At 37.8% G+C, this 13,455-nt stretch overlaps 1 protein-coding gene across 4 annotated transcripts in view; it reads right to left on the bottom strand.

The window, feature by feature from the left end:
• ATOSA (atos homolog A) overlaps positions 1-13,455 on the bottom strand; it is a 47,385-nt gene that overhangs the window by 4,485 nt on the left and 29,445 nt on the right. For all 4 annotated transcript variants that reach the window (XM_064456435.1, XM_064456434.1, XM_064456432.1 and 1 more), the window contains 10 exons: positions 12,152-12,336; positions 11,116-11,318; positions 10,539-10,664; positions 8,429-10,277; positions 7,811-7,927; positions 6,783-6,862; positions 5,886-5,988; positions 4,858-5,016; positions 2,945-3,013; positions 1,937-2,136 (listed from right to left, as the gene is read on the bottom strand). In XM_064456435.1, the coding sequence (XP_064312505.1) occupies positions 1,937-2,136; positions 2,945-3,013; positions 4,858-5,016; positions 5,886-5,988; positions 6,783-6,862; positions 7,811-7,927; positions 8,429-10,277; positions 10,539-10,664; positions 11,116-11,318; positions 12,152-12,336 (3,091 nt within the window). The remainder of the gene's footprint in view (positions 1-1,936; positions 2,137-2,944; positions 3,014-4,857; positions 5,017-5,885; positions 5,989-6,782; positions 6,863-7,810; positions 7,928-8,428; positions 10,278-10,538; positions 10,665-11,115; positions 11,319-12,151; positions 12,337-13,455) is intronic.

The following is a 13,455-nucleotide window of genomic DNA, read 5'->3' on the forward strand; positions in this document are numbered from 1 at the left end:
GTTTTAAAACCAACTTACAAATGAATTAATATACTAAGACTAAGCTCTCCTAATTAAAGTCAATCTTTAGTAAAGAAGGCTACTAGATTGACAACTGAGTCTTTTGTAATCTGAAGTACTCTGTATAATAAACCACAAGACAGATCAGTATAACCTACTGTAAATATTTCAAGGAGTTTTGCAGTTCTTCCATTATGAGAAAGGACCCACTGTTCGGGTTCATCTCTGAAGCAAAAAACTTCTGGCATACTCTGCAGTTATTCACTTTCCAAAGTAAGCAGCTAAGCATCAAAATTATCAGTTTGTTTTTCCAGCCAGAAATGGATGCATTTCCAATCACACATTATAAATCCATGAGTTGATCCCTACCCAGAGGTCTGAAAGCTGACCTAAACTGTACAGGTATTTCAAAACTAGAAGCATCAGAATTGCTACATTTCTGTCTCTCAGCAGGTATAAGAAATAGAAAGCTCATGAAAGAGGATTTCTGGCTATAAAAGACAACAGAGAAGAAAGCAGGTTTGACTTCAGATAGAAGTAATTATTGGGCCTGTCTACAACAAATTCACAAGCTACATTAAAGCAGAAATCGAAAGAGGACACAAGTCTACTACTCTTCATGCCTGTACGCCAGACCCGGTTGGCCACAGATTTTTGCCCACCTCTGCAGCTGATGCCTGTCTCCAGTTCCTCTGCATCAGTTAGATCAACATTACAAGTGAATAGAGCCTTTTATTTGGGCTACACACTCTTCTTCAGAATTTACCCAATCAGAAAATTTTTTGAAGGTGGTTAAGTTAGACATGGCAGGTTAGTGTGGCCTGAAAGGATGAATTTCAATTCAGGCTAAAATTCAGAATGAAAACACAGTTCAACAGCCTCATTGTGATGCTATTTTCGCATTTCAGTAAACCAACACATATTTTATGACCGTCAACTTTCATTTAATGGGAAAACTTGGCCTGGAATCACTGCCCTAGACAAAGTTGTGTTTTGAAAGTCTGCTGAGTAGAAATCCATGCCACTAAATAGGGAAAATAATATGTACCTGAAGTAATTCTACAACAAGTTAAGAGAAAATTGTAAGAGGTTTGAGTTTCTTCTTGCTCGCTTTAGAATGTCAGCCACTGTTGGGTTTCCAAGTGCTGCAGTGAAAGCACTGCATCTGCACACATGTGGTTTGTTTACTAGAATAACAGAGGCAGAAGTCTTCAAACTGCAGGATGGAGTATATCCATCATTCTTCCTTTGTTTCAAACTGCAGTCTCCAGAACATGCTAAGAGCAGCAGCACAGTATCTGTTTTCAGGCAGTGCTTTGTAAATAATTTAAGGAAGATTGTGTGAATATTTTATAAAGTGAATGGCATTATCAGCAGTATTGCATCATAAAACAGACATTAACATTTTTACCACTAAACACTGTATTTTTAGGAGTAACTCAGAATGCTTTTCATGTTACAAGCTATTCTGGTGAAGAAGCATGTGTGTAGGACACTGGTTACCTTCTCTACATTGATCCTTAGTTTTGGCTTTTGACCATGTAACATCCACACTCACTATTTCCTGTAACCTCAAAGAAAGTACACTGATCCAGCCAGAACTAAAATCTGTCTTGCTAAGAAAAGAATTAAGCTTTACAGGCTATGCAAAATACTGAAATAACAAGAAAGAGCTTTATATTTTAACTTCATTGCTCCCAAGCAGAACCCAAATTATTTATTAGCTCTTCTTCCTCTACTGTCTAGCTTAAAGACCAAGTTAAAGCATTCTTTTTTAAAAATAAGTCTGTATACAGAAAGGTTGGCTGGGAAAGAAATCATGAGATAAATTTTGGCAGGCACTTGTTTTTGTTTGTGTGTGCGTTTTTGTTTCCTTGTTTTTGGGTTGGGTTTTTTTTTGTTTTGTTGTGGGGTTTTTTAACTCCAAGGAGCTTACCTCAGATGTATGAGGTAGCGTAGTAGCCTTTCTTCGGTCTGTTGACTATTTTCTTTATTGACAGTTCTCTTGATTTCTCGTCTCACAGGAACAGAAAAAGTTCTTTGCCGTAGGAATGTTTGATGATTAGCTGGCATTTCTCTCAAGTCATAGATCACCACAAACATCTTCACCACAGTTTTGTTAGGGTTAAATAAGGTCTGAAGAGACAAACAGTTCAATACAATATGCTTTAGAGACAACAAATTTAAAAAAAAACCCAACCCCAAAACAAACCAAACTCCATCTGACAAAATAGTCACCATCCCCTTACATGCTTTGTTCCAGTGCCATACAGAAACATTTATGTAAAAACATTGTGTAGTTTTTCTGTTCTTCAACATCTACTAGCAATTCTCATTTTTAAATATAATATGAATCATGACCTAATCTGAATGAAACACTATTATATGACTACTATTACTTTGCTAATCTGCATCCCCATTTTTGTTTATTATTCCAGTCAGCTTTTTGTCTACACTGTTTTCTAGGCATAATATGCTCAGAGGAAGCACAGAGGTGGGCTACGTTTTTAAGCCTGAAATTACCAATGTGTTACCCTGGACTGGGTTCTTAAAAGAGGCAGATTGTTGGTTCTAAGCAATAACTGATATACTTTCTGATTTTATTACAACAAAATAGGTGGTGTCAAAATGTTACAAAATTTAGATAAAAATGAGTATTTAATCTTAATCCCTTTAGAAGGATTTCAGAATTTGGGCTGTGGCCTAATCACTTCTCCATTACTTCTTCAAAGCCACATTGTCCCACCTATTCTGAATCTTCAGTAACTGATTTTAAACCTCTTCACAAATCACATACCAGACTTCTACTTCGAATAGCTACAGTACCTACAGAGATGGACATTTCAACTGCTAGCTTCATGCTCAACTCCAAAAACCTCATCTCTTCTGCATTACTTTCTTGATATTAGTGGTTTCAAGGCACCTGTATCTGCTGAGTACGTACCACTTGTATTGTTCCTGAAGGCGGTACCCGATAACCCCTTTTACCAAGGGACTCTAAAGTAATTACACCCTAGGGTAAAAAAGACACACATTTAGTCCACAGGGAGAGATATAAACAAATCAAAATGTTCTACTAACGTATTTTTATTTATTCAAGAAACAATCAGTAATACATAAAAACTAAAAATAGACAAGGTAATGCATTTAGGGTGTAGTTAAAAATCAACAGTATGGGCCTTACAAATACTATGGCAGATCATCAAAAGCTGTGAAATAAGACATTCTCCTCTTGAAACAAGAGCCAAGATTCCACATCTTCAAACTAGCAGTCAGGCAGCTACAGTGAAATAGACCTTCCTTTTCAAAACAGCTTGTAAGTTAAAATGGAAGATTTGCCTCCTCCTTTTCATTTCTATATCACCTACAGTAATACCAATAATACTCCAAATATCACAGAACTAATTTCTGCTTTTCAAAGGCAACAGATGCACTTAATCTTCCATTCTAATCCAAACTTTAGCAACAATGACATCTGCTTTTATACCAGCTGTGGTCTGTGAGTATCTGAGTGTCCTGCACAGTGCTGTAACACTCCTGAGGTCACCCTTAGGGTACTGCCCTAGAGCACGCATTTGACTAACCTGCAGTGCACAACTGTACTACATGTAACCGCAACAGGGAAAAAAGAAAAAAAAAAAAAAAATCACCAAAACCCACACCCTAAGCAAACAAACAAAAAAGACCCCAGAGCAGAGAAACTAGCTATACAAACAGAAACAATGTTTCTGATGATGGAGGCATTATACAAATGTTGTATTAATCCTGGGAGACTCAGCCATAATAGCACATTTAGAGCATGTGGAAAAGCCTGAAACAATGAAACCCAGCTAGGAAAATAAGCAATGCTACTTTAACCATTTGAGGAACATCAGAATCCCTTCACCTCCTGGAAAATCACGTGAAATAATCTAGAAAGATGAAAGCAAAACAATAGATACTTCTTTGCTGTGATTGAGAGAAGACATATACAAGTTTAAACTCAACTTATTACTCAAACTTACCTTGCAAAGCCATTTCATTTTCTGAATACTTTTAAAAATAGGTCAGAAATATAGTGCTATGATTTTAAAAATCTAAATATTGGTATAATCAGAGGTTCAATGCTTTACTTACATATTTAAACAGACTATTTACCATATCTTAGACATACATATATGAAAACCTCTAAAAATTAGGTCTGTCACCCAGGTAACATTGAGGTTCTGTAGCAGGTGTTACGGAGCATACAAGTCATCTTTTGCTTTTTACAAGGAAATACTTAAACATCCAACATCCATGTCACTGTAGAAATGTGGAACAGAATTAGCACACGGATACCGAGAACACAGATACTGTGTTGGTGCAAACATCAGCAAACCATGGAGCTTGTGAGAGTGCCACTAGCTCAGACAATATTTGCTTTAAAAGAAAGGGCTGAATAACTTCTAAGATCTCCATCAGTAATGGTACCTTGGCCTGCACTTAAGCCGCTTGCTGGCAGCATGGTTAGTTGCCCAGGACAGCTGCTTGTTGGTACAACAAAACGTATCCCATTAAGTCCAGCTATTGCCTCGCTGCCTACTTTACATTAGATGGCTAAAAAGAGATGGTAAGGGTTCATCGCTCCAGTGTGGAGGGAGACAAACATGTTCAATATACCAAGATGAGAGCAGGGGGATAGTGGGGCAGAGCAATGGGAGGAAAAGCACTACGTAGGGAGAGGAAGAAGGAACAGGAGAACTCCATTGTAAGCAGCTGAAAATAACCCAGGTCCCTGCAAATCCGCACTTCCTGAACCCTCTACACTCACTGAGCTCCTGTTCTTTACCTCCACCTATGAGAATTTATTTAAAATAAATCCAACAACACACTTACCATGTAAGGAGAGGGTGCATTATCATCTGAAACGCTGTAGAACGACACTTCAACTGGCAGAGTCATGTGCGTGGGACAGAAGACTCCACTTGCTCCCACTTCTGCTGTGAAACCCTCCACGACGCCAAGTGGGTCTAAGCGAAAATTCAGGACAGATTCCTGAAAAACAAAACACATACAGCTTAGATTGGGAACACCTCAAATAAAATATAGCAAAACTAAGCAGCAAACAAGGAAACAAGTTTATGTAAGAACTTCAGTCTTTCATAAGGTGACCTGCCAAAAAAAATCAAGACTGAGGCAAAAATTATGATGGACTGTGGAACATTCAGCAAGATGATGGTGGTTTAAAGGAAAGCATCATCCAAATCCAGTCTTCATCCTACTGAAACTGGTGCAAAAGCCCACAGAGAATTTTATTACAGCAGGATCTATGCATGATTTTCCTTCACATATACTAGCTGAAAAAAAACAATCTAGAATCTGTAATTTTCCTCAACAAATTCACTCCATATTTCACAAATATGGAGTATGATACAACCCATTCATGCACTAGCTATTAATTGTTGATATCTGATATGCTACATGAAGTGAAAAGCTGAAGGCTACACTTCAAATGCATTCTGTTTACTACACTGATGTAACCCAGCTTTTGTGGCATATTAAGTAGACTTAAAAAGTGAAAATTTAAATCCTTTTTCTAGGTATGTACATTATAAATATGAACAGTTACAGGTTGTTAAATCTCATTCAAGTCAACAGGACACCTTCTAACTTGACCATAGTGGGAAATCAAAGTTATAAGCACCTCATTGTATCTGAATCTGAGACAGATGATGTCCAAGGTGTGAAATATGTGCCTTAACAGCTGGAAGTTAAACGAAATTTTATTCAATTTAATTTAATTCAGTTCATTTAAATGAACTTTTATATTGTAATCAGGCTGGAATTATTCAGAGTAATGCACTTTTAAAGCAGTACAGAGGAATACTAAAAATACTGCAAGAATTTTAGAGAATATGCAATACCTCAAAGTTTCCCAGAAGGCTAAGACTTGTTACTGGTGGAGCACTAGAACTTAGAAAAGGTTTCCCATGGGTCTCTGGATCGCTGTTTATACATTGTTGTGGGCTATAAAAAAAAAAAAGAGACAGAATAAATATAAAGGGTAAACACATTTGCTTTTGTCTTCCAGGTATAAACAGCTGTAGAAGGAATCATTTACTTATTGTATTACAAAATGTTGTCCTAAAGAAGTAACAGTTGAACATTGCCCATTAATACTTTAGCAAAACATTTTCTAGTCAACTGAAAAAATACTTTCACAGGTTTTACATTACAAGGGATAGAGACAATAAAAATTTGGGTTGTTCATTAACTCATAACAGGAACCAAAGTATCAGATTATCTTCTCTTGTATGCAGATATTTTTGTCTCATATCCTGAAGTTCCCAACATCAAACTATCATACTAAAAGCTGTTCATTATGTGTATTAATGTACAAAAGGTCATGGTTGGTTCCTTTTATAGGTTAAGCTCTGAACAAGTTAAGGCAAAATGTTTAACCCATTCAACACTAAGAGCAAAACATAACACAAAAATAACACTGTTTTGAAAAAGAACCAACACGTACTGTTTTTTTCTGTTTGAAAATTCAATGTGTCTTACAGCATACCTACCCCCACACAGGGCAGAGTTTGTCCCCTCTGATACCGTGAGCTCTCATACCATGGTTATGTCCCAGAGCTGTGCTAACCTAGAGAGCCCTGAGGCAGATTGGCTGCCAAGCCTTATTTCAGAATAAGGATTCTTTTGAAAGGCACCCATTTTTTGTCTTTGCTAACGTGCTTTGTTGTTGCATACAGGTATATATATACATTACGTCTCCCCCAAAATTCTTAAAGTTTCAGGTAAATAAGACATACCTTCTTGCAGACAGACATTTCAGCTGCAGCAGTGATGAATCCAGATCAAAGCACCCAGACTGTGTTTTTCTTTGAGGAACCTCAAAAGGGAAAGAAGATGCTAATTTGAACACTGTACCTCTAGTGAGGATAATTTTGCCAAGTAAGCACAAGTTTGCCAAGAATTTTCATGACATTACAAAATCATAAAAACAGAGCAGAAGAGAGTAATTCCTACACATTCTAAACTTAGCGAAGAAAATTATAAAATTATTAATGACAAGACTGTAAATTCTGATTAACAGGAAATACTTAGACTCAAGAGGCTGAGGTCTCTTTGGAACAGTACAGGACATTGCTAATGAAGAGGCTGTAACAATTTCCATCCAAGTTCCCTGAAAATATGACAGCCTTTACAAGCACTGAAGAAGAAAACATATCATGTGTTGATTACAGAATGTCCCCTCTTCAGCAGCTTTAACAGAAACCACCTTTTTCTTTAAAACTCCCAACAGCCTACCAAGAACTGTAACACATCCCCAGTGCCTCCACAGCAGCTTTGTATCACTTAGTCATTCAATGACGTCCCTGATTACTGAGGAATATATAGTACAAACTGTTCACTGAAACAAAAGCTTTAGAATAATAGTCAATCAGATGTTAATAATCGCACAAAAACTCTTCAGTGACAAAATATGTTACCTTACACTTAAAACACTGATCTCCAGAATGCTTTCTTTTGTGCTCTAAAATAGCACTGAAGAATTTTTTTTTTTTGCATAGAATTTTCTAATGTCACCTTTTTTAAATCTTGGTAGGATCTCAACAACTACTACTCTAACATTTTCTTTTCCAGAATTATCATTCAACTTAATTGGAGTGTTAACTCTCAAATTTCTACTTGCAAGAGTATCTCTCTGACAGTGAAAGTAAACACACACACTTCACCTAGGTAATCTGTCAAATTTTCTACCATACACAGATATTAAAAGAACAAAAGACTTCCTTTCTCATTTAAAAGATAAGTCATAATTTAAGCAATAACTTACAGGACTTGAAAGCAGAGGCAATCCAGTTCTGGGATGAAAAGCCTTGGTTGAGGTTCCATCCAAGGATCTAAAATTATGTTTACGCCATATATTTGTGTGTTTTAGAGACGGTGTTTTCTGTGAGCAAAACAAATGTACTCAATATATCAATGAAATATTTCGATAGCCTATCATGGTAATACTTAGCTTGCTGTAATGGAGAAGACTTCTGAACCAGGTGGATCTGCATCACACTACCATTTTATGAAACAGTATAAATTTCCCTTGACTCAGTCTACAATCACACAGACTGCTCACTAAAGATCACATACCATCTTCAGACACTGGTATATTTATAAAAAGACAGGATGCCTAACGGCCTATGGAAACTGTCATTCATCATGCTATCACCATAAGCAGAGTCAGACAACGTTCTCAATGTTAAACTTATAATTAAGAAGGTATGGGGGAGGCACTATCGGCCTAACAGTAGTTCAGACCAAGACGACAATAGTAACATGCTGCTTCCTAAAAAGTCATACTTAAATCCCTCTTCACACTAGTCCTTAGCAGATACAGGGTACAAGCTATCTGACTAAGAGCAGCTATAGGAATTGGTCTTTTCCTCTGTGTATTTACCTGTACATCTGGGTTCTTCAGCCGCTCACACTTAACTACGCGGTCTTCTGTAGGCTTCTTCTGAGAAGTGCTTTGGAAATCGAGGCCTATTGGGTCTTCATTCTCATCATGTGCAGTTTTTGTTTTATCTTGTTTGGTTTTGTTTTTGAAACTGTCATGGTCTTTATTTAAATAATTTTCAATACTAATAAGCTGATTATTTTGCTCATAAATATTTGGGTTTTTTGAGTCTTTATCTAAACACTTCAGCTCATTTTTGTGCAAAGAGTCAGACACCTGCATTACAGTTGCTTTTTTTGTACCTTCAAGTATTCTGCATTTATCTATCTGTAAATTGTTAAAACTGTCCATGCCATTGTTCTCACTAACAACCATTCTTTCTTTAAGTTTATTTGTGCAAATCTGTTCATCAATGCTGCTGAAATTTGAATACTGTTTAATTCTGTTGGTTATTTGGTCTTTCTGTGCATAACCAGAATGTATCGTTTCCAATTTACCTGGCAATTCAGATTTATTTTCCTTAACACATGATGATGACGTGTTACTGTTAGTAAATGCATGAGAAATTTTATTTGAAGTCTGATGAAATGCATTTCGGACAGCTTCACTGGGTTTTGCTAAAACCAATTTTCTTCTTGCTTGGAGTTTCAGAGAAGTCTTCAATTCTCCATCAAACCTAGGACTGATAGGAGTGTCAGGTGTCTTTGTCCTTGATTTACCACTGTCTTCTAACAAAGAAAAATTGGATTTAGCAAAAGAAACAGAAGACAGTTCCCTGCCTTTCTTCAGCAAATTTTCATCTTCATATGTACTACGGAAAATTTTTGAAGTAACTGGGCTAGACTCATGCACTTTGAATGGACGTCCAGTAACATGAGAAGTAGCTGGATCACAATGAATCAAGTGTTGAGCAATCCTTGCTATCACCTCCTGCCGCTCCAGGAGCAGAGAATCAATCAGGGGATTACTCTCTCCTGCCAATAGACGGCCAGAGTGGTTCACTGGCACACAGGCATCAAGCAGTGTGATCTCTGGTATTGCTCTAGGTTTGCCTTCACCACCATCTTCTTGTATTGCATTGTCTAAGTTGGCAATAGAAACAGTGGAGGTTTCCTTGCCTTTCCTTCGCAAGTTTTCATCTTTGTAAGTACTCTGAAAAGCTTTCGGTGCAGCCGAGCCATTTTCATGTATGTTGAATGGATGTCCAGCAACAGCTGGTGAAGTAGCTGGATCACAGTGAATCAAGTGCTGAGCAATCCTTGCAATGACTTCTTGTCGCTCTTGAAGTAAAGAGCCTATCAAAGGATTGGTTTCTCCTGTGGGCTGACGAGAGCAATGACTACTCGAAACACAGGAATCAACTAGAGAAAAGGATTTTAAAGTTCTGACAGGTGTTTCATGAGATTGTGTCTTGTTGTCTGCTGTAGCATTATAGCACTGTACTTTAGACTGTGATGCCCCAAAGTCAGATGCAAGTCTGGTAGATGGATAAAGTTTTAAGTTTCTGATAGATGTAGTAAATTCAGGCATCTTTTTTCCATTAAGTAGGCCTTCAGGTGTCATTGTCCACGTCTGTTTTCCACAGAAGTGCTGTGGACTGGAGGTACTGCATTGCTGTGTCGCACTGGAATCACTGTGCTGATGTAACTTACGCTCTTGCATTCGTTTTTCATAAAAGCTAAGGTTGGTGTGAATACTACAGGTCAAAACTGGGTAGTTTGATTGTCTGGGCAAGGACTGGACGCTGACTCTCAAGGCCACATTGTGAGAAACATTAGGAACAGGAAAGACATGCTCAGTTGGTGTCTGGGAGAAGGTCCATTGCAAGTCCACATCTGCAGCGCTCACCCTGAAACAATACAGAAGGGCCTTTATAGAAATATCTAAATGAAGTCTTTGATTACCTACTTCATAACACAAACGTCTAAGAAAAAGCACTAGAGACACCAGCAACTGCTGTACTTTGCGAAGTACACGAATCCTATACAACCACCAAAGCACCAGGCTAACAACGTGGCACCTTCTGAAAACAAACAGGAGGGAAGAATGGTTTTAAGACAAGTTGCAGCAACCCGTGAACAGCAAATGTCTTTTTCCATCCCAGACTTACCTGTACAGAATGTTCCGGGGAACAGCACCATGTGAAACACTCAGCCATGCGCTTAGCTGAGAGAAGAAAACAAAAGAGCGAACAGCCAATAAAAGGGTCTTCTCTTCAATAAATCGATCTCCACTCCTAAAACGTATTAAGAGAAACACATCGTTGTAGGTAAGAATATACAGAGAGAACTATTAGAACGAGGACATTTTCAGATCTTCATTCTGAAAATAAAACACAACTGAGTCAAGTAAAACCATGAATCTCCTCAAACATTTTGAAGATTACAGAGCCTGATTTGGTTTTATTCACATAATAATTTATACAATTTAACATAACAAGTAATGTATAAAAGTGACCATTTTCAGCTAGAAGCATTTCATACTCTGCATTGCACAATGTGCACTGATGAGAGTATGAGTACAGGAAGAATAAGGTTAAAAGATGCTTAGATTTCACTGGTAAATAGCGAATTTCTTAGATAAGTCATCATGGCAAAGGGCCAGTTCAAAACCACTAAGTGACTACTTTAAGGGCTAAATATTACAAGGTTCTTGGAGCTATAAGCTAATCCTAATATACAACTTACTGCCGAGGAACTGGCTCCAAAATCCACCTTTCTAACAGCAATGCATCTTGTTTGATTGCAGGATCATTTAAATCATTCCCCTCAGTGGTGGGCCCTTCATCACTATAGCAACAGTCTGGAAGTAGCATCACTTCTACCATGATTGGAATATTATTCTTCCACAATAGCATAACCTCAGATCTGGTTCGCCTGGCTTGACGACACTGCAGGAAAGAAAAAAACGTCAACATATGCAATCCATAAAAATACTAGCCAGATATAAATCTACTTTAAAAACACGTTCCAAAGTTCTGGAAAAGGGTAAGGGTCAAATTCTGTAAACTTGGTTTCACCAAATCGGAGCTAATATTCCAGAGCTGTTAAATGAAATATAATTAACAAATCCTTTACGGTTGCTGTTTGAGCTCGTAGAAATACATTTCCCCAATCGCTATACTTTGCTACCTTGTACTTCTCTCTCCACAAGTCATCCCCTTGGATAGATGCATTCAAGCAGTATCTTTATAAACTCCGCATCTTGGAGTGGGCTAACTTCTGCATGAATAACAACTTAAATTCACATAGTACTTAGGAACTTTTACTTGAGAGAGAGGATGCTCCAACATAACTCCCAAAAGACTAGCTAGATTTGATGTGCTTGTGGTTTTTGGATCACTAACTTTTCAAGAATACCTGGAAAAGCAAAAAGTTAGGCAAGTCAGCCTACATTTAAAAAAAAAACCCAACCCCAAACCTAACCAAGAATGCCAAGTATAGTGCTCACCATTTGCATAATAAAGACCTAAATAGGTACTGCATTCAGGTAGTCATGCAGAATTTTATGCTCAAGGATAAAAGGCTTAATGATTTCTTATTTTAAGGATAGATCTATTATTAGTATGATACTGAATTACAGACTCATTTAAACATGGGACTGACAGAAAGCTATTGTTATTCATGCTTAACTATGAATCTACTGTGGGGTTCTTAGCTGACTTGAATCATGGTAGCAAGGATGCATGCCATGACACTTAAAAGGAAGTGGCTACCATCATACCTGAGCCAGTTTGTCACTGCATTCATGCTTAGTTGCTGGTGGCTGACTTGACTGTGCCGGCGGGCAATGAAAGCCCTCTGTTCTGCCCTTGATTGAATACTCAGGTGTTCGACCTTCGGTGATCAACAAGGCCAAGGAGACCAGGAACTCCTCAGCTTCATACTCAAAGTATTCATCCAAAGTATCTGTCATTTCAAAAAGACAAAAAATTATTACATCTGCTGTATAAAAAGCTTTCAACTATTGGCTGTTCCTACAGATTCTTTCAATTTACACTTAAAATGAGAGCTATGGGAAATAGAACTTTCCCAGACAGGCTGCACTCCCCATAAGGCCCAAGTTACTGTACCACCACCAAACATCTTTCCTTATCTCATAATGTTGTCACTGCAAGCAGCTGAAATTAGAAATACTCTAAAAAAAAAGCTTCATTTAGTAACTGGTCAATGCACCAGATTTCAGTGGTGCTGAGAAACTACTGTTTGTCTTGTGAACCACAGCTGGACCACAGCTTCTCTAGAAGAGAAGTTTCCTGGGCTCTAGTGGGAGAAGTCTGATGGCAGTATGACTTGGCATTGTTAGTATCATGTGACAGAAAAAAGCCACAACACATCATAAGACACATTAAAAATTGAACAAGAAAAAAATATTTACTTCTCTTAGAAAAAGTGGGACACAATGTTCTTTAAGATTTTTATTGCGAATTCCTCCTGCTGAGAGCAAGGCTTACTTGAGAGGTCCATTTTCAGTTACCATTAACACATAGGAAAGGTTCCCAAGGAATATAGAGAGTATTAATTGTTTTGTACCATGGTCACTCTAAACTTGCGGAAAGAACTCAACAAGTCTCCATAGACAAAGCAGCAGCTGGCATTGCTCTTCATTAATTACCCTGGCACACTTGGTTCCCACAGAGGTAGGATGCACCAGTCCCCTGATTTTATGGTGTTTTGTAGAGGACCCTTTTCTTCCTCCTCCTCCCTCATCACGAGGTTGTCACACATCATTCAAACAGATTCAAGTACAACCAGATCGTGTCATTCCCTTCTCTGCTTGGAAACACTTAAGTTTCAAAATTATTTAGTTACTGAAAAGGTTACAGAAAAACGTCTTTTCCGAGAAAGCTAAATACATTCACTTCAAAGTCTGTTTTAAGAGTAGCAAAGAAAGCAGGTGGAGGCAAGGCTGCCGGTGGTTCTTTACCTTTACTTTTATACTTTAGGGGAACAAAAGCACATGACATCTTCACAATTTCAGCTTAAAAGTCCTATGTTATCCACCAAAACAGAACTGCCACAGGGGTA

This window comes from Phalacrocorax carbo, chromosome 7, assembly GCF_963921805.1.
Source record: "Phalacrocorax carbo chromosome 7, bPhaCar2.1, whole genome shotgun sequence".
Taxonomy (NCBI): domain Eukaryota; kingdom Metazoa; phylum Chordata; class Aves; order Suliformes; family Phalacrocoracidae; genus Phalacrocorax; species Phalacrocorax carbo.